A 19054-nucleotide genomic window follows, 5' to 3' on the forward strand; every position below is an offset into this window, starting at 1 on the left:
TCTCCCCGTGCGGACCGACACCGAGCCCCGGGGAGGGGGCACAGTCTCCCCGTGCGGACCGACACCGAGCCCCGGGGAGGGGGCACAGTCTCCCCGTGCGGACCGACACCGAGCCCCGGGGAGGGGGCACAGTCTCCCCGTGCGGACCGACACCGAGCCCCGGGGAGGGGGCACAGTCTCCCCGTGCGGACCGACACCGAGCCCCGGGGAGGGGGCACAGTCTCCCCGTGCGGACCGACACCGAGCCCCGGGGAGGGGGCACAGTCTCCCCGTGCGGACCGACACCGAGCCCCGGGGAGGGGGCACAGTCTCCCCGTGCGGACCGACACCGAGCCCCGGGGAGGGGGCACAGTCTCCCCGTGCGGACCGACACCGAGCCCCGGGGAGGGGGCACAGTCTCCCCGTGCGGACCGACACCGAGCCCCGGGGAGGGGGCACAGTCTCCCCGTGCGGACCGACACTGAGCCGCAGGTGATACCCCACAGACCTCACTCACCGCTCTCTTCTCCCTCCCTGAGTCTGAAGCAGGGACCTGGATTTTCCGTTCTATCCGCCACTGATCCGCCGGGAATTTTATTCCAGATTTTTGATGCGCCAGCCCGCTCGCGAGAACCGGAAGCCCACCCTTCCATTTCCGGTGGCACCAAATCCATCCCCGGGCCGATCTCAATCTGTAAATTAATATAATAATCGGTGATTTGCTGACAATAAAACCACACCGGTCTTTAATCTGCCGGTGAAAAACAGCAGGATTGTAAATAGAATTTTTTAAAAACATTTGCCCTTTAACCCTGTGCAGAAACACTTCCGGGTCACCGTCCCTTCGACGCAAATTTTAACAGAAGTTTTTGAATTTTTGTTGACTTTATGTGTGCTTATTGAATTTGTTGTGGTTATTTGGTCACAGTTGTAATTTTGAATTAGAGTTTAATTATTTGGTGACCATTGGCCCCCCCTGATGCTTTGCTGCAGTTGCTGAGGGCAAGGTGAGTGTCTGAGTTGCTCGCTGTTGGTAATCCTTCTTTTCAGGGTTTGATTCATAGATAGGTATATTTTTGTTTTTGGGTTTTAATTTTCCCTTTTCCACTTGCTTTTAAAAACAAAATTGTAGCTCAGAGGAAATTTAATGAGAGCTGGTAAAAGTCTTGGAGAATCCTCCTCCCACCGCTCAGTGAGGGCAGAAAGTTGAGATCATTCACCGAAGGGCAATGGGAGAACTTAGAATTTTAAAAAAACTAACTATATCTAGTTATGCGGATATCTTTGGTCATTTGTTCTAATTTCGCTTAATGTGGTTCCATGTCACATTTTGTCCTATACCACTCCTCTGAACTGCTTTGGTACATTTTACTATGCTAAAGGTGCTATATAAATGCAAGTTGTTGTATGTAGAGGCTTGTTACTTGGAATGCAGTATCAGAAAGAGTGGTAGGAGCTGAATCCACAATAGATTTTAAAAGGGAAGAGATAAACATTTTGAAGAAGGAAAATTGGGAAGTGTCTGATGTGAGGGATTTAAATGGATAATGGTAGTTCAGAGGAACTTTTTACAGAGAGGCAGCACAAGGAATGCCTTGGACTGAATGGCCTCCTCTCATTGTGTAAAATTCCAGCAAGTCTTTTGATTTGCTTTGTAACTAGATTTAACTGTTTAATTCTTTTTTAGTCTTGTCTTTAGACCCCTCCCTCTGGCCCCAAGAAGATTTTTGTAACAAGGTTGTCACTTGTTTTGTTTAGTGTCACAATGATTTGGGTTTACACTGGAATTTCTATAAGTTAAAATCAGAATATATGTATCAGGGCGACGCAGTGGTTAGCACCGCAGCCTCGCAGCTCCAGCGACCCGGGTTCAATTCTGGGTACTGCCTTTGTGGAGTTTGCAATTTCTCCCTGTGTCTGCGTGGGTTTCCTCCCACATGCCAAAGACTTGCAGGTTGATAGGTAAATTGGCCATTATAAATTGCCCCTAGTATAGGTAGGTGGTAGGGAAATATAGGGACAGGTGGGGATGTGGTAGGAATATGGAATTAGTGTAGGATTAGTATAAATGGGTGGTTGATGGTCGGCAGAGACTCGGTGGGCCGAAGGGCCTGTTTCAGTACTGTATCTCTAAACTAAACTGTCAGTTGTTCTGACCTGCCTTATGATGTGGAAGCCTTAACTACTCAAGATTTGGGATGAATTTTCATCAGCAGCATAGCACCGTCAACTCAAACCAGCACCCATGTATTATCTTAACTTGGTCTGGCTTTGGGAAAGGGGTGGTCGAAAGATGCTAAAATTAGTATGAATTATTCTATTACAAATAGATAATGGTCCAAATTTTTTGGGTGTTGGAGTGTTAGTTGGGCAACTAGCATACTATTTGTTGGAAATGATTTATCTCTGATCTTGCACTTTTTAATTTTTTTGGTGGGCAGGAGATGGGAGAATGTCTACATTCAAATCATTGAACGGTTACAGCACAGAAGGCAGCCCTTCGGCCCATTGAGTCCCTATCAGCTCTCTCCAAGAACAATTTAGCTCATCCCACTCCCTCACCTATTCCCTGTAGCCCTGCTTATTTTTTTCCCCTTCAGGTGCTTATCCCTTTTGAAAGCCACAATTGAATCTGCCTCCACCATACCCTCGGTGCATTCCAGATCGTAACCGCTTGCTGCATAAAAATAGTTGGTTCTTTTGCCAATCACCTTAAATTGGCATCCTCTGGTTTTTGACCCTTTCGCCAATGGGAACAGTTTCTATTTACTCTGTCTAGACAGTTCATGATTTTGAACATCTCTATCAAATTTCCTTTTAATCTTCTCAACTCAAAGGAGAACAACTCAGTTTCATCAATCTAACCATGCAACTGAAGTTCCTCAATGCTGAATCATTAAATTTCATCTGCCACATGTCTGGCCATTCCACCAGCCTGTCTTTGTCCTCTTGAAGTTTATTGCTATCCTCTTCACAGTTCACAATACTTCCAAGTTATGTGTCATCTGCAAAGCTTGAAATTGTGTCCTGTGCACCCAAGTTTAAGTCATTAATATATTAATCAAGAAAAGCAGTGGTCCTAGTACCGACCCCTGGGGAACCCCACTGTATATCTTCCTCCAGGCTGAAAAGCACTAATCTCTGTTTCCGGTCACTCAGCTAACGTAATATCCATGCTGCCACTGTCCCTTTTATTCCTTGGGCATACTTTGATAAAGTGCCACATAACAGGCTTGACAGCAAACACCTGCTGGAAGTCTATCAACTAACCTCATCAACCTGTTACCTCATCAAAATCTGCTTTCCAAGAGTTTTATTCTCTAGCCATCTATATTAAGTGCTTTCTTCCCATTATTGCAAAAATGTTTTTTTTATAAAATTGAAGCAAAATACTGTGGATGCTAGACCCATCTGAAATAAAAACAGAAAGTGCTGGAAATACTCAGCAGCTCTGGCAGCATCTGTGGAGAGAGAAGCAATGTTAATGTTTCAGGCCTGTGACCTTTCTTCAAAATTGTAAAGTTGATATTGCCTATGGCTCCTGGAGAAACATTTTGTTTCTATTTTGGGGTTCTAGCGCTTTTGTAAGTGCTTTATTATTTTTTTGTGTTATGCAGATGGATAAGTGGCTTCTTGGTTACCAGTTCTAATGTCTGGTGGTTTTGAAGCCTGTCCTTTAGTTTTCCCTCTGCTGTTTCTGATTTGTCACATTCCTTGTCTGATGAGCAGAAATTTCCTTCAATGAAATATTGAGAAGGTTGAAGTCATTGTATTTTGTCCCCACCACTGACTCCATTCCCTGATCACCATTTTCATTCCTGGCAACTGTCTGAAGCTGAGCTCGACTGTTCATATCTGAGTAGAGCTTCCAATCACATGTCAGTTGCACCTCCACCTCTGTAACATCGCCCAACTGACTCTGTTTCAGCTCATCTGCTCCTCATGCTTCTGTTATCTCCAGACATGACTATTTCACTGCACTCCTGCCAACACCCCCATCTTCCACCCTATATAAACTTGTGCCCTTCCTTTTCTCTAATTTCTTACAGCCCTCAGATATCTGCCCTCCTCTAATTCTGGTGTCTTGCGTATCCCCATTTTAATTGCTCCACTATTCATGTCTGTGCCTTTAGTTCCCTTGGCTCTGAGCTTTGGAATTCCCTCCCTAAATCTCTTGGCCTTCCTGTCCTTCATTAAGATGTCCTTAAAATCTACATCTTTGACCAAGCTTTTGGTCACCTGTTCTAATATCTCCTTAAAAATTATTTTTCTTGCCATTGCTCTTAAGTAACTTGGGACACCTTGCTATCTTAAAGGCGCTATATAAATGCAGATTGTTGGTGAACTGGAATTCAGTGCTCTCTTTGGGACATGTCTCTCGTGCATTAACCTCATCCTGTTCCTCATTCAATAGTAATATTTTTCTCTTATTCAGCACTTCAAAAAGATTTTCCATTTCCCAGTTTTCTTCCCCTTCCACAACCATAAAGACATTTGCTCATGCAGGAGTACGATGGCATAGGTGTTCGTGCCTTTTTGTGCGAGCCTAGAGCCAGTGAGTGTTGGGAGGATATTCATATATGTGGGGCATCACAGAGGGGCTTGATCCTGTCCATGAATCCACCTTCTAATTTTTACTGAATAGCAGTCAGTAGGGACCCCAGCATGATTTTGTTTCCCATTTACTACCGTGGGATCTTTAACAGCAACTGCAGCATCTCCACCAGTACTCCAGTTATGTTCTGATAATGCAGCACACACTAGAGTGGGGGAGGTGAAAGCACATAGATTGCACTTGGAACCTTCCTTGTCCGTATGGCTCAGTACTGGGGCATCCATTTGTCAGCAGAGCCATCTTCGGGTGGGTGTGAGGGAGGGCAGGATTTAACCCAATTCCTTTTTTTTAAACAAACAAAGTAGAAAGTTATAGTGAAGTTAAAATAAGGGTACACGGGCAGAAGAACAAACAGTTTAAATAAAAGAACTTCACCCAGTAGGTGGTGACTGTGCAGAACATTCTGCGCATTGAGGTTGATAATTCAGAACAGGAGATACTTGGAGCCATACTCTGCAGAGAAAGAGATTGAGGGCTATGAGGCAGCAGTTTTGGGCTCAACCAAGTGAGCTGCAGTCACCTCTTCCAGTCCTGCTGGTTGCTCAAACTTTTCACAACTCTGGAAATAATTTGATTTATTGCTTTGCATTTTACTTTAATATATGATTTATTTATTTAGAGGTACAGCACTGAAACAGGCCCTTCGGCCCACTGAGTCTGTGTCGACCAACAACCACCCATTTATACTAATCCTACATTAATTCCATATTCCTACCACATCCACACCTTCCCTCAATTCCCCTACCACCTACCTATACTAGGGGCAATTTACAATGGCCAATTTACCTATCAACCTGCAAGTCTTTGGCTGTGGGAGGAAACCGGAGCACCCGGCGAAAACCCACGCGGTTACAGGGAGAACTTGCAAACTCCGCACAGGCAGTACCCAGAATCGAACCCAGGTCGCTGGAGCTGTGAGGCTGCGGTGCTAACCACTGCGCCGCCCTTTTCCTTCAGCTACAAGGGTCAATTAATCTACCAATGTTCCTCTGTAGCTCCGATATTGAGATTACTTTCCCTTTCTCTTAGCCATTCCCTATACCTTGACATCTAGCTTGATGACTGAACTGAGGTTAGGACTTCATTTATAAGCTGAATCCCCCCCATCAACATCCTGGGGGTTACCATTGACCAGAAACTAAACTGGAGCAGCCACATAAATACCAAGGCTACAAGAGCAGGTCAGAGGCTAGGAATCGTGCGCCGAGTAACTCACCTCCTGACTCCCCAAAGCCTGTCCACCATCTACAAGGCACAAGTCAGGAGTGTAATGGAATACTCTCCACTTGCCTGGATGGGTGCAGCTCCAACAACACAAGAAGCTTGACACTATCCAGGACAAAGCAGCCCACTTGATTGGCACCTCATCCACAAACATTCATTCCCTCCACCACCGATGCATAGTGGCAGCAGTGTATACCATCTACAAGATGCACTGCAGCAATTCACCAAGGCTCCTGCAACAGCACCTTCCAAACCCGCGACCTCTACCACCTAGAAGGACAAGGGCAGCAGTTGCATGGGAACACCATCACCTGCAAGTTCCCCTCCAAGCCACACACCATCCTGACTTGGAACTATATCGCCATTCCTTCACTGTCGCTGGGTCAAAATCTTGGAACTCCCTTCCTAACAGCACTGTGGGTGTACCTACACCCCAAAGACTGCAGCGGTTCAAGAAGGCAGCTCACCACCACCACCTCAAGGGCAATTAGGGATGGGCAATAAGTGCTGGCCTAGCCAGCGACACCCACATCCCATGAATGAATAAAAGAAATGCACCAGATGATTTCACTGATAAATTCACTGACTATTGTGTTATAGAGGGGGTGCAACGAAAGTTCATTAGACTGTTTCCTGGGACGAGGGGATTGTTCTAGATTGAGTAGCCTAAGCCATTATTCCCTGGAGTTTCGTAGGATGGGAGGTAATCAAATTGAAGTATATAAAATTCTTCAGGGATTGACAGGGTAGGTGCTGAGAAAATGTTTCCCTTGTCTGGGGAATCGAGAACATGGGCACACAGTCTCAAAATAAGGGATCAGCTATTTAGGACTGAGATGAGGAGAAACTTTTTCCCTCAAAGCATTGTGAATCTTTGGAATTCTGTACTCCAGAGAGCTATAAATGCTCAGTCGTTGTGTATATTCAAGACAGGGATCGATGGATTTTTGGGTACTAAGAGAATTGAGAGTTATGGGGATAGTGCAGGAAGGTAGAGTTAAGTTGCAAGATCAGCCATGATATTATTGAATGGCACAGCAGGCACGGGGGATTGTGTGGCCTACTCCTGTTCCTATTTTTTATGTAGAACCCATACAGACCAGGAAGGCCCCAGTTTTGAGCTAGCTGATCTTGCTCGGTGCTACAATTGGCTTTGCTCTCTTGTCCGGGGACAAAGGGAGGGAAATTTTACGGTTGTGCAGAGGTGGGGATGTTTGCCTATCTGGACGGTTTTATACACCATGTATTTTGTTTTCTGCAGTGTTAGCTCTGATCCACTCAGCCGCGTCACCATGATTCTGCACCGCTTGTTCCAGTTTTCTACTGTTCTGCGATCTTCGCTTTCTGTTGAGCTCCGGCGAAATATTGGGTTCACGGCAGTGGTGTTTAACAAGACTATAAGCCTTGACCCTATCCAAAAACTCTTTGTCGATAAGATCCGAGACTATGATACTAAGAGCAAGTAAGTAACTAAAAACAAAATAGACTTGCATTTGTACAGTGCATTTCGTGCCCTTGGTCATCCCAAAACACCTTACAGCCAATGAAGTATTTTTGAAGTGTAACCACTATTGTAATGCAGAAAATGTGATAGGCAATTCATGCACAGCAAGCTCCAACAAACACCAATTTGATAATGATCAGATAATTTGTTTTCATATAATAAAGGCAAAATACTGCAGATGTTGGAAATCTGAAATAAAAACAAGAAATTTTGGAAATACTCAGCAGGTCAGGCAGCATCTGTGGAGAGAGAAGCAGAGTTAACTTTTCAGATCAGTGACCCTTCAGCAGAACTGGATTGTTCTGAATTGGTTTGAATTTGTTTCCATGATGTTGCTTGAGGGATAACCGGGGGAGGGGGGAGGAATCCCCCCTGCTCTTTGAAATGGGAACATGGGATCTTTTAATATGGGAGGACAGACTGGGCCTCGGTTTAACATCTCCCATCTCAAGTGGGCATAAAAGATCCCATCAAAGTACTTGGGACTTGAACCTACAATGTCTGACTTGGGTGAGAGTGCTACCAACTGAGCCACAGCTGACACTGCAAGTGCTATATAAATGCTGTCCAGTCTGTCTCCGAAGATGTTGGATAACTGGTGGCAATGGGAATGCTGTTTAGCTCTCCCCCCACCCCCCCCCCCGCCCCCCCCAACCCCACTCTAAGGAAGTACACTGAGGCCAATTGTAGCATACTTTCTGCTGCCCCAGCTGAAGTTGGCTAACTCAACAAAGACCAGCAATGAATTCACCCAAAATGTTGTGAATCTTTGGAATTCTCTACCCCAGAGGGTAGAGGTTGCTTCATTGTTGAACATATTTAAGGCTGGGATAGACAGATTTCTGGTGTCTCAGGGAATCAAGGGGTATGACGAGCGGGCAGAAAAGTGGAGTTGAATCCTAAAATCAACCATGATTATTTAGAATGGTGGAGCAGGCTCGATGGACCATGTGGTCTACTCCTGTTCCTATTTCTTGTGTTTCTATAGTGTCTTGTCTGCAGCATCCTGAAGATCTGCATTCTTGCTTTTTGGAAAGGCAATAGTCTCTACTTTTCATTTCTCCTCAACCAGAGGAGAGGGAAGGGAAAAACAACAGCAAAAGCAATAGGAAGGTTTTATTTTTCAATTGAGAAACCTAGGTGAAAACCCAAGACTACGAAGACAGCATCGAGGCTGAGCAGTAGGTGAGGACATTGAGGAGGAGTGATAAGGTATCTTTAAATTTGAGTTCGAGGAGGAAGATTGCTTTCGATTCTAGGAGAATGTCATTTACACTTAATCCAATCAGTTAATATACCCAGATTTTCAAAGTGAGAACATAAGCAGTTTGAGGGAGGTACGTAGATCTACCAGTGAGTAGTTGTGGAAAAGAATGAATTACAGTAGGAGATAGAGCCGAGTGAGTCACGAGGGAGGTATAATATTTAAATAGAATTATTGGATATTCAGGTGGGGTGGGGGATGGTGAATGCATGCTGCTCCAGAACCAAAGAGGTGCAGCTTTCATCTAATGCTTTATAATGATACCAGCAGAATCACTTTGGTTCTGAATTGATTGCAATGATGGGTAATGTCTAAATGTGAAAGCAAGATATTTGATGTCAATCTTAGCGTTTTCCTCCCTTCCCTATAAATACAGGAAAGCGGGTGGTCCTATTGACGCTGGTCCAGAGTACCAGAAGAACATGGATGCGGAAATTACCAAGCTGCAACGGCTCTATGGGGGAGGAGACCTCACCAAATTCCCAGACTTTAAATTTGAGGGTAAGGTGTTCTGAAAGATACAAACTGTAAGCAAAGGAATCCTGGGCTCCCTGGGCAAACTTGGCATGTGTCTGCGGACTCCTTGGCAACCTTCGTTGCAGCCCGTTACCACTGTGTAAATATCGGACAGTGCTGTGCAATGTGAATTACAGCAAGGTTTTAAAATACTTAACGTTCTAATTTCAGAGCTGTGGTACCTGTGTATGTACAGGTCCTGTGCTAGTGGGCTGTTTCAGGACAGATTCTTGCTGGCCTCTGCAGTGCCGAGCCAACTTATCTTAACTTTTAAGGCTGCTGGAGTAGAAAAGCATCTCTCTTCTGATGACTGAGTGACATGGACTAGCCGTGGCATAGGGGCTGGAAGATTAGTTTCCAGTGAGGGAGTGGGGTTTGGAACAGCCAAACAAAGTATTAATAACTTGCATTTAAAAACAAAATCGGAGGGAAAGGTTTTCCAGTAAACTGTCTTTTTATTTATTTTTTGTCATTTAGAACCAAAATTTGATGAAATCAGCAAGTGATTAGTGTCTTCAGAAAGGAAGGGACCCTTCGTTCTTCGTTTGTTTCCTGCGACTAAAATTGTAACTTAATAAATTCTATTGGATTAAAGTACTTTTTAATGTCATGTTGATTACTGTAGACTGAGTGTGTCCGTTCTGTATGTGCACCCGATAAACTAGTGTCTGGATGAATCAGTTGGTTTGATTTCCTATCTCTGCCTGCTCCCTCGTCCATACCAGCCTCGAACTCCTAGGATTCTTGTTCAGATGCCAATCTTTACAAACATATGAATTAGGAGCAGGAGTAGGCCATTCAGCCCCTTGAGTCTGCTCCGCCGTTCAATACGATCATGGCTGACCTGATTGTAACCGCGACTCCACATTCCTGGCTTTGTAAATGTTAGGCACGCTGCTTCCTTTCCTCTGCGTCAGTGTAAGAATACACTCCACTTCTCTCTTATTGATTCATTTACCGATGGCGACAGTGGCTGTGAAATCTTTGCCCGTGTGCCATACTTGTAAAGAATTGGAAGTTACTTTTTTAAATGAGAAGCTGTATCCAACAAACTGAAGCCACCCACCTGTTGGAGATGGGGCATACCGTAGAGGGATCTGTTTCCCTCTACAGAGTGTCTAATCTTTGTAGACTGTGATTTAAGGTCCAAATTCATGTTCCCAATTATTTACATGAACCTTACCTTGCTGATACTAAGAGACTTTGATGAATAAATTTTATCAGAACACCAATGAGGCAATGGGAGTCGAACCTCCAGGCCTATGAAAGGTAAATGGGGCAAACCAGAAAAGTTTAAATGGAAGAATTACTTGGACTGGATTTGGTTCATGGGGTGTAACGTGGGCCCTTTTTCTCAGTAATGGGGCTGTTTATCGCCATGTTTAAAAAAAAAATTACTAACTTACTGCATTGGGGTTTAATACACCAGATGTTATACTTGTAATAACTTTAAATGTATACATGATAGCAAACTAAATGGCTTATGTAAACATAATTCAAAGTATTTATTAATGCTATATAAATATATTTCAATTCATGCACTAAAACTGACATGGTGACAGTAGGAAAAAGTGTTATGGCTAGGTAGAACTGGAGTGCATAACATTAGCATTAAAAATAGTTATGAATTATGCTTTAATATGCCATTTGTTATATGTACATCTAAATTTAAACTTTGTTAAAAATTGAAGCTGCACAAGGACTTCATAAACACCCTGCACTGTGTGTGTGTGTGTGACTGTCTTCTTTGGCCTCCTTATCTCGAGAGACAATGGGTAAGCGCCTGGAGGTGGTCAGTGGTTTGTGGAGCAGCGCCTGGAGTGGCTATAAAGGCCAATTCTAGAGTGACAGGCTCTTCCACAGGTGCTGCAGAGAAATTTGTTTGTCGGGGCTGTTACACAGTTGGCTCTCCCCTTGCGCCTCTGTCTTTTTTCCTGCCAACTGCTACGTCTCTTCGACTCGCCACACTTTAGCCCCGCCTTTATGGCTGCCTGCCAGCTGTGTGTGTGTATAGAATATATGTATTAGATGCAATGGTAAATTTTTGTTGACCATTTTCAGGAGCATAGATTGATAGTGGGAGTGAATTTCTCTCAGGGTTCTTTCACTTTTAAGCTAAAACTTTGGTGGAAGAACGATGGAAACCCCAGATAACTGGCAGGTAAGTGGGCGAATTCATCCTCCAATAAAGACAAGTATGCATTTATAGATTATGCATCTTTCAGGACATCTCAAAGTGCTTTGCCAGCCAATGAAATATTTTTGAAGTGGGGTCACTGTTGTAAGGAGAGATTATGTTGGCTATGATTGAAAACAGGTAGTGCCGCACAGTTCAAAATCAGAATGTTTAGTTGGTACTGGGTCATTTTTTTGTGATTCTTCAGTATGTAAAGTTGTGTCCAGAGAATGAAACTGTGCTTGTGAGGGGAATCAAGAAGTTTTACACACAGTCACTAACAATTGAAAGTTCCACATACTGTTTAATCAGTGTTAGAAAAACATTAGTGGCAAAACAGGACCTTGGGTTTAATGTTAACTCATTACTGACTCAAGTTATTAGCAGATAAACTGTTAAAATTACAAGATGTGCTCTGTTAAAAGTTAAAGTATTTATAAAAAAATCTTGTTGGATGTTATACACAGCAACAAAAAGTTTATCTGTACCAATTCAAGTTACATACCTCAAAGCAGCTAAAAAAAAATGTAAAAAGAGCTAGTTTTAACTCATTTATAAAGAAACAACAACAGAAAATGCTGGAAATACACAAGACCCATCAGCACCTTAAAGACAAAGGATAGGTTAATGTTTCTGACTTGGCCCTTCATCAGAGCAAACTGGAAGACGAGTAAACCCTTTTTATAGCAACTGTGTTCACATTTTTCTGGCTTCAGACCCTCTGCAAATACTGATATATTCCTGGGAACCCACCTGGAAATATGCCATAGGGATTCCCCATGCAAATACTGATAGTCTTGGGGACCCTCCCCTCTAAATACTAATATCTTCCTGGCCACCCTCGTTGCTAATACTGATACTGTCCAGGATCACATGCAATATTTATAAAATTCTCACGTCTCCTGCAAATACTGATGCAGTCCCATGCATTCCGCGGCACCCTCTCCCAATTTCCTGAGAGAGTAAATAAGTTACTGTAGGAACAGGAGTAGGCCATTCAGCCCCTTGAGCCTGTTCTACCATTCAGTCAGATCATGGCTGATTTTTACCTCTACTCTATTTGCCTGCCTTTTCTCTTTAATCCCTTGATACCCATACCCAACAAAAATCTAAGGAATCTCAAGTCTTGAAAATTGCAATTAACCCAGCATTTACAGCCTTTTGGTGGAGGGAATTCCAGATTTTCACTAACCTTTGTGTGGAAAAGTGCGATCCAGTCCCACTGCTGAATGGCCTGGCTCTAATTTTAAGATGACGTCCCCTCATTCTTGATTTCCCTCACCAAAGGAAAAAGCTTCTCCATATCTACCCTATTGCATAACTCATCATTTTGAACACCTCAATTAGACCATCCCTCAACCATCTAAACTCAAGAGAATCTGCCCTCAATTTAACCCTTTAATCCTTACTCTAATTCTGGTGAATCTGTGTTGTACCCCTTCCAAGTCCAATATATCCTCAAGATGTGTTGCCCAAAACTGAACATAGTACATTAGGTGGGGTCTGACCAAAGCCCTAAACAATTGAAGCATCGCTTTTGAATTCCAACCCCTCTTGAGATAAAGGCAAATATTCCGTTTGCCATTTTGATTACTTTTTGTACCTGTGCACTAGTTTGATTTGTGTGCATCCCTTTGCCCCTCCACAGCTCTGAGTGTTTTCTGGTACATTAAGAAAACTGACCGATTTGTCTTTCTCAGATTCAAGATTCAAAGTGGATGACCTCACACTGCCATGGCCTGTTCCATTCAGTCTCTCTACGCATAGGAAATCAGTGCCATCATTATAGAAAAATGTTCATTAGTACTCCAAGAAATTAATATCGAGCTAATAAATCAACAAATATAGAGAACAAATATAGAATACCTTAGGTCTTGAGCCACTTTGCTTGCAGGCACCCAGATATTCACTTATGGGATCCCATGAGGTCTGTTTTAGTTTTATACATCTGGGGAATTTGGAGAGATCGCTTCTTAATGCTGTTGTCTGTGTTGTGGCTCAGGGATAACGCTCTTGCCTATGACTCCAAAGGTTATGGCTTCAAGTCTCACTCCAGAGACTTGTGCACGTAATCTAGTCTGACATGCCAGCACAGTACTGAGGGAGTTTTGCACTGTCAGAAGTTCCATCTTTTGGATGAGACATTGAACCAAGGCCACGTCTGTTCCCTCAGGTGGGTGTAAAAGACTCCCATGGCACTATTTTAAAGAGCAGAGGGGAGTTCTTCCCAATGTCCTAGCCAATATTAATCACTTGATCAACATCACTAAAACAGATTATCTTGGGATCGAGCGGGGGAATGGTTCTGACTGGATTGTTCCGTGGAGAGCTGGCATAGACTCAAAGGGCCGAATGGCGGCCTCCTGTGCTGTAAATCACTAATATCATTGTGGGACTTTGCAGTGCAGACATTGGCGGTCACATTTCTGATATTACAACAGCTGCTACACTTTAAAAATACTCCAATACCTGTGATGCGCTTTGGGACGTTCCGAGCTTGTAAAAGGCGCTATGTAAATGTAAACCTTTATTGGTGGTCAAATCCTAAGTCAGAACATCAAGATGTCTGTAATTTGTGGTATATGCAAGTTAATGGGGGCCATGGTTTTAAATAAATATTAGCACAGACAGGTTTGAGGTGCCTGGGTTTTTAGGGCTGGATTGCAAGAGGTCACAGACACCCACCGCTGCCACTGCTTTATAGGAGTGAATCAGTAGGTGTGTAGCTAAAGAAAGAAAAAAGGAAAGAACTTGCATTTATGTAGCGCCTTTCATGACCTCAGAACATGCCAAAGCACTTTACAGTCAATGAAGTACTGTTGACGAGTAGTCACTGTTGTAAGGTGGGAAATGCAGCAGCCAATTTGTGCCCAGCAAATAGCGAGGTGACCAGACGATCCCTTTTTAGTGACATAAGTTTTGGGATAAATTTTGGCCAAGACACTGGGGAGAATTCCCTATTCTGGTTAAGTAACGTAAAAGTTAAGTCAGAACTCCTGACTCATGCTTGATTTCCAGCATTTGCAGTTCCTTTCCCTTTTTTTTTGAAAAAACTAATAGGAAATTTAACTGTAGAAAAAGAAATCCCTTTCTGTTATGTGCCAAGACACTCTTTAATGGAAGGTGGAGTTTATGGGACTTTCCTTTTTTTTTTGTGGATAGGCAGTGGTTTATGTGCACGACCATGAGCCAATAGTACCTTCAAGCATCAGACATAGGATAATGTCTTCAACTGGAGGATTCAAAGCTACTTTTGAGCATAAGTCATTGGGGTAAATCTTGACTTTGAGCAATATTGTAGAAGGGGTTATAAGTGATAGAGTCAGCATCTGTTTTAATATCTCAATTCTTATCAAAGACAATCATAGAGATGTAAAAAGGATTGCCAGCTCACTGTCAACAACTTACATTTATATAGCGACTCAAACGTAGTAAAACATCTCGAGGCGCTTCACAGGAGCATTTATCAGATACTGAGCCACATAACGAGATATTAGGGCACAGAGTAAATTCTAAGGATCATCCGAAAAGGAGCAGAGAGAGGCAGAGAGGTTCAGTGAGGGAATTCCAGTGCTTGGGCCTAAGCAGCTGAAGGTAATTGGGGATGTGCAGAATTGGAGGAACAAAGTCAAGATTTACCCCACTGTTCTAAATACAAGCCAAATATTCTTTACAGACATGAATAGTGGTTTGGAATTCTTCACAGATGTATTGTCCTTCTCTCTGCTTCAGATAACAAAAGACTTGGTATGTTTGAAATCCTGCGATAGTAAAGAAAAAAAGAAAATCAGATACTGTAAAATAAAAATAAACAAGTGAACCAGCTATCACATGCTGGTTTCTTCTGAACTGGAGCTGGAAGTTTGGAAGTCCCACCAAATCTGCAACCTCCCCTCATCGACAACTAACTGACCGCAGGATGTGCTTACTTGCAGCCATTAGACTTGGTGGCTTTAGAAGGGTGGGGTGAGGGCAACGTGAAACCCCTTCAAACAGAGAAAGTCGCAAGGTTACTCGCTGGAAGTATTATTACTGATCCTGTTGTATCCTGTCTGCCAAACTGCAACAGCTGCTTTAAAAATAGCAAGTTTGGTGTACACTACAAGGAATAGGAGACCCTGTGTATATTATAGAGGAATAGCAAAGGCGTAGAAAAAGCTTTGATGGAGTGAAGTATTATTACCATGTTCTGGTCTCTCCCTGCTACCTGACTCTGTCTTGCCTATTTGTTGAACAGAAAACTGAGTGGAAAATGGCCAAGGTATGTCTTGTCCATGATGAGCAGTAAAAATCCAATCTGGTCAATTGCCATCACATCAGTCTACTCTCAATTAAAGGCCTGCTCAGGTTGGGGAAAAAGAACCCGACCCAAGCCCAAGTCCCTCCAATTTCGCCCCACGCCCAACCCGACCCGAGCCCGAACCGACCATCCCTTTACTTAGCTTCTGACTGGGAAGCTCCATGAAGCTGCAGCGCATGTGTGATGATGTCATAGTGATGTCACTCGCTCACTGCGCAGACTCAGTTTCGTCTCAGCTCAGGTAAGTTTTTTATTTTTAATACTTACCAGCAGAGCACTTACTCACATCCTGATCTGACCCGAGCCCGAAAGCCAGACCCGGAAGAGGGGCCTGACCCGACCCGGACCCAAACCCGACACGTGTCATCAGGTCCCTTCGAGCTCGGGTCGGGTAGCAGGCCTTTACTCTCAATCAGCAGAATACTGACGGAAAGTGTTGTTGACAGCGATATCACAGACACTTCCATGCCAATAATCTGCTCAGTTTGGCTTCCACCAGGCCCAATCAGCTCGAAACCTCATTGCAGCCTTGGTCCAATCATGAAGAGGAGCTGAATTCCATAGATGAGGTGAAAGTGACTGCCCTTGACATCAAGGCAGCATTTTGACCTGAGTGTGGCATCAAGGAATCCGAGTAAAATTGAAGTCAATGGGAATTGGTGGCGGCAGGATGGGTAGTCTTCAATGGTTCAAGACATACCTAGCACAAAGCAAAATGGCTGCGGTTTTTGGAGGCCAATCATCTCAACCCCAGGACATTGTTACAGGAGTTCCTCAGGGCAGTGTCCTGGGTTCAACCTCTGCTTCATCAATGACCTTCCCTCCTACAGAAGGTCAGAAGTGGGGATGTTCACTGATGATTGCACAATGTTCAGTACCATTCACAACTCCTCAAATATGGAAGCAGTCTGTGCTACCATGCAGCATTCTAGACAACATTCAGGCCTGGGCTGATAAGCAGCAAGTAACATTTGCACCACACAAGTGCCAAGCAATGACCATTTCCAACAAGAGAGAATTCAACCATCTCCCCTTGACATTCAACAGCATTACCATCACTGAATCCCCCCCATCATACATCCTGGGGGTTACCACTGACCAGAAATTTAAATGGACCAGCCAAAAAAATACTGTGGTTACAAAAACAGGTCAGAGACTGGGAATTCCGCAGTGAGTAACTCACTTCCTGACTCTCCAAAGCCTGTCCACCATCTACCAGGCACAAGCCAGGAGTGTGATGGAATACTCTCCAACAACACTCAAGAAGCTCGAGACAAAACAGCCCACTTGAGTAACCATTCACTGCCGTAAACATTCACTCCCTCCACCACCGACGCACTGTGGCAGCAGTGTTGGTCATATACAAGATGAACTGCAGCAACTCGCCAAGACTACTTCAGCAGCACCTTCCAAACCCACGACCTCCACCACCTAGAAGGACAAGGGCAGCAGATGCATTGGAACACACACTGGAAATTAGGAGGGCGAAAAGGGGCCATGAGATTTCCCTGACAGATAGGATAAAGGAGAATCCTAAAAGATTCTATAAGTATATTAAGAGTAAAAGGGTAGCTAGGGAGAGAGTAGGTCCCCTTAAGGATCAGTGTGGTAATCTGTGTGGAGCCACGGGAAATGGGCAAGGTCTTAAATGAATACTTCTCGTCCATATTTACCGTGGAGAAGGTCATGGGAGTGAGTGAGTTCAACGGAGGGAACAGCGTGATCCAGGAGCATATCAATATTACAAAGGAGGAAGTGTTAGAGGTTTTGAAGCGCATTAAGGTGGATAAATCCCCAGGGCCTGACCAGGTTTATCCAAGGATGCTATGGGAAGCAAGGGAGGAGATTGCTGGGGCCCTGGCACAGATTTTTGTATCATCATTAGCCATGGGTGAGGTACCGGAAGAATATTGTGCCTTGATTTAAGAAGGGCAGCAGGGATAAGCCAGAGAACTCCAGGCCGATGAGCCTTACATCATTGGTGGGAAAGTTACTGGAAGAGATTCTGAGAGACAGGATTTATATGCATTTGGAAAGGCAAGGTCTGATTAGGGATAGTCAGCATAGCTTTGTGCGTGGGAAATCATGTCTCACAAATTTGATGGAGTTTTTCGAGGAGGTGACTAAGAGGATTGACGAGGGCAGGGTGATGGACGTTGTCTATATAGACTTTAGCAAGGCCTTTGACAAGGTCCCGCATGGTAGGCTGGTCCAGAAGGTTTGAAGACATGGGATCCAGGGTGAGCTAGCAAATTAGATACAAAATTGGCTTGGTGATAGGAGGCAGAGGGTGGTAGTGGAGGGTTGTTTTTCAGATTGGAGGCCAGTGACCAGTGGTGTGCCGCAGGGATCGGTGCTGGGCCCTCTGTTGTTTGTCACATATATTAATGACTTGGATGTGAATGTAGGGGGCATGATTAATAAGTTTGCAGATGACACCAAAATTGGTGGTATAGTGGACAGTGAAGAAGGTTGTCTAAGGTTACAACAGGATATTTCATCGGGAGTTTCGGTGGAGCAGGGACTGCTGGGTAAGTAGAAACCTATATATTTGGGCTGTTTCTGAACCCGAGACACTACTCTTGTAGTGTCTCCCACCCGCCCTCCTCCTCTTACCAAAAAAAAGGACTCGGTTGTGTGTAGGTAAGGTAAGGCTTTTTCTATTTCTCTTCTTGTTTTATCGTGTGATTGGTTAAAAACTTGGGAATTTAGAACAGTGGGAATGGAGGTTAAGGCAGTTGAATGTTCCTCCTGCAGAATGTGGGAGGTAAGGGTCGCCAAGGGTGTCCCTGCTGACTGCATCTGCGGGAAGTGCACCCAGCTCCAGCTCCTCGAGGACCACGTTAGGGAACTGGAGCTGGAGCTGGAGGAACTTCGGATCATTCGGGAGGCGGAGGGGATTATTGAGAGGAGTTATCGGGAGGCAGTCACACCTCAGGTAAAAGAAGAAGGTAGATGGGTTACCGTCAGGGGAAGGAGAGGGAACCAGCAGGCAGTGCAGGGATCCCCTGTGGCCGTTTCCCTCAACAACAGGTATACCGTTTTGGATACTGTTGGGGGAGATGACTTACCAGGGGTAGGCAATGGGATACAGGTCTCTGGCGCAGAGTCTGTCCCTGTTGCTCAGAAGGGAAGGGGTAAGAGGAGCAGAGCATTAGTCATTGGGGACTCCATAGTTAGGGGAACAGATAGGAGGTTTTGTGGGAACGAGAGAGACTCACGTTTGGTGTGTTGCCTCCCAGGTGCCAGGGTACGTGATGTCTCGGATCGTGTTTTTGGGATCCTCAAGGGGGAGGGGGAGCAGCCCCAAGTCGTGGTACACATAGGCACCAACGACATAGGTAGGAAGACAGATGGGGATTTAAGGCAGAAATTCAGGGAGCTAGGGTGGAAGCTTAGAGTGAGAACAAACAGAGTTGTTATCTCTGGGTTGTTGCCCGTGCCACGTGCTAGCGAAGTGAGGAATAGGGAGAGAG

At 44.4% G+C, this 19054-nt stretch overlaps 3 protein-coding genes across 6 annotated transcripts in view; 1 reads left to right on the forward strand and 2 right to left on the reverse strand.

Moving 5' to 3' along the window:
* gabpa (GA binding protein transcription factor subunit alpha) overlaps window positions 1-635 on the reverse strand; it is a 63224-nt gene extending 62589 nt beyond the window's left edge. For all 3 annotated transcript variants that reach the window (XM_068041254.1, XM_068041252.1, XM_068041253.1), the window contains exon 1: window positions 497-635. The gene's annotated coding sequence lies outside the window, so the exon portion shown is untranslated. The remainder of the gene's footprint in view (window positions 1-496) is intronic.
* A 191-nt stretch (window positions 636-826) lies between these two features.
* atp5pf (ATP synthase peripheral stalk subunit F6) lies at window positions 827-9699 on the forward strand. The gene is made up of 4 exons (XM_068041255.1): window positions 827-986; window positions 7080-7280; window positions 8963-9087; window positions 9580-9699. Exons 2-4 carry the CDS (start codon window positions 7111-7113, stop codon window positions 9606-9608), a joined length of 324 nt encoding a protein of 107 aa, XP_067897356.1. The 5' UTR covers window positions 827-986; window positions 7080-7110; the 3' UTR covers window positions 9609-9699.
* A 1902-nt stretch (window positions 9700-11601) lies between these two features.
* The window catches only part of LOC137374713 (junctional adhesion molecule B-like), an 88177-nt gene continuing 80724 nt past the window's right edge, over window positions 11602-19054 (reverse strand). For both annotated transcript variants that reach the window (XM_068041257.1, XM_068041256.1), the window contains one exon: window positions 11602-15039. In XM_068041257.1, the coding sequence (XP_067897358.1) occupies window positions 15007-15039 (33 nt within the window). In that variant the 3' untranslated portion in view covers window positions 11602-15006. The remainder of the gene's footprint in view (window positions 15040-19054) is intronic.

Source organism: Heterodontus francisci, chromosome 10, assembly GCF_036365525.1.
Source record: "Heterodontus francisci isolate sHetFra1 chromosome 10, sHetFra1.hap1, whole genome shotgun sequence".
Lineage (NCBI taxonomy): Eukaryota > Metazoa > Chordata > Chondrichthyes > Heterodontiformes > Heterodontidae > Heterodontus > Heterodontus francisci.

Excerpts from the sequence above, each read along its gene's own strand:
- atp5pf (XM_068041255.1), top strand. The coding sequence starts at position 7,111 with ATGATTCTGCACCGCTTGTTCCAGTTTTCTACTGTTCTGCGATCTTCG. Across the intron at positions 7,281-8,962 it reads GACTATGATACTAAGAGCAA|GAAAGCGGGTGGTCCTATTG; the intron begins GTAAGTAACTAA and ends CTATAAATACAG. Across the intron at positions 9,088-9,579 it reads CCCAGACTTTAAATTTGAGG|AACCAAAATTTGATGAAATC; the intron begins GTAAGGTGTTCT and ends TTTGTCATTTAG.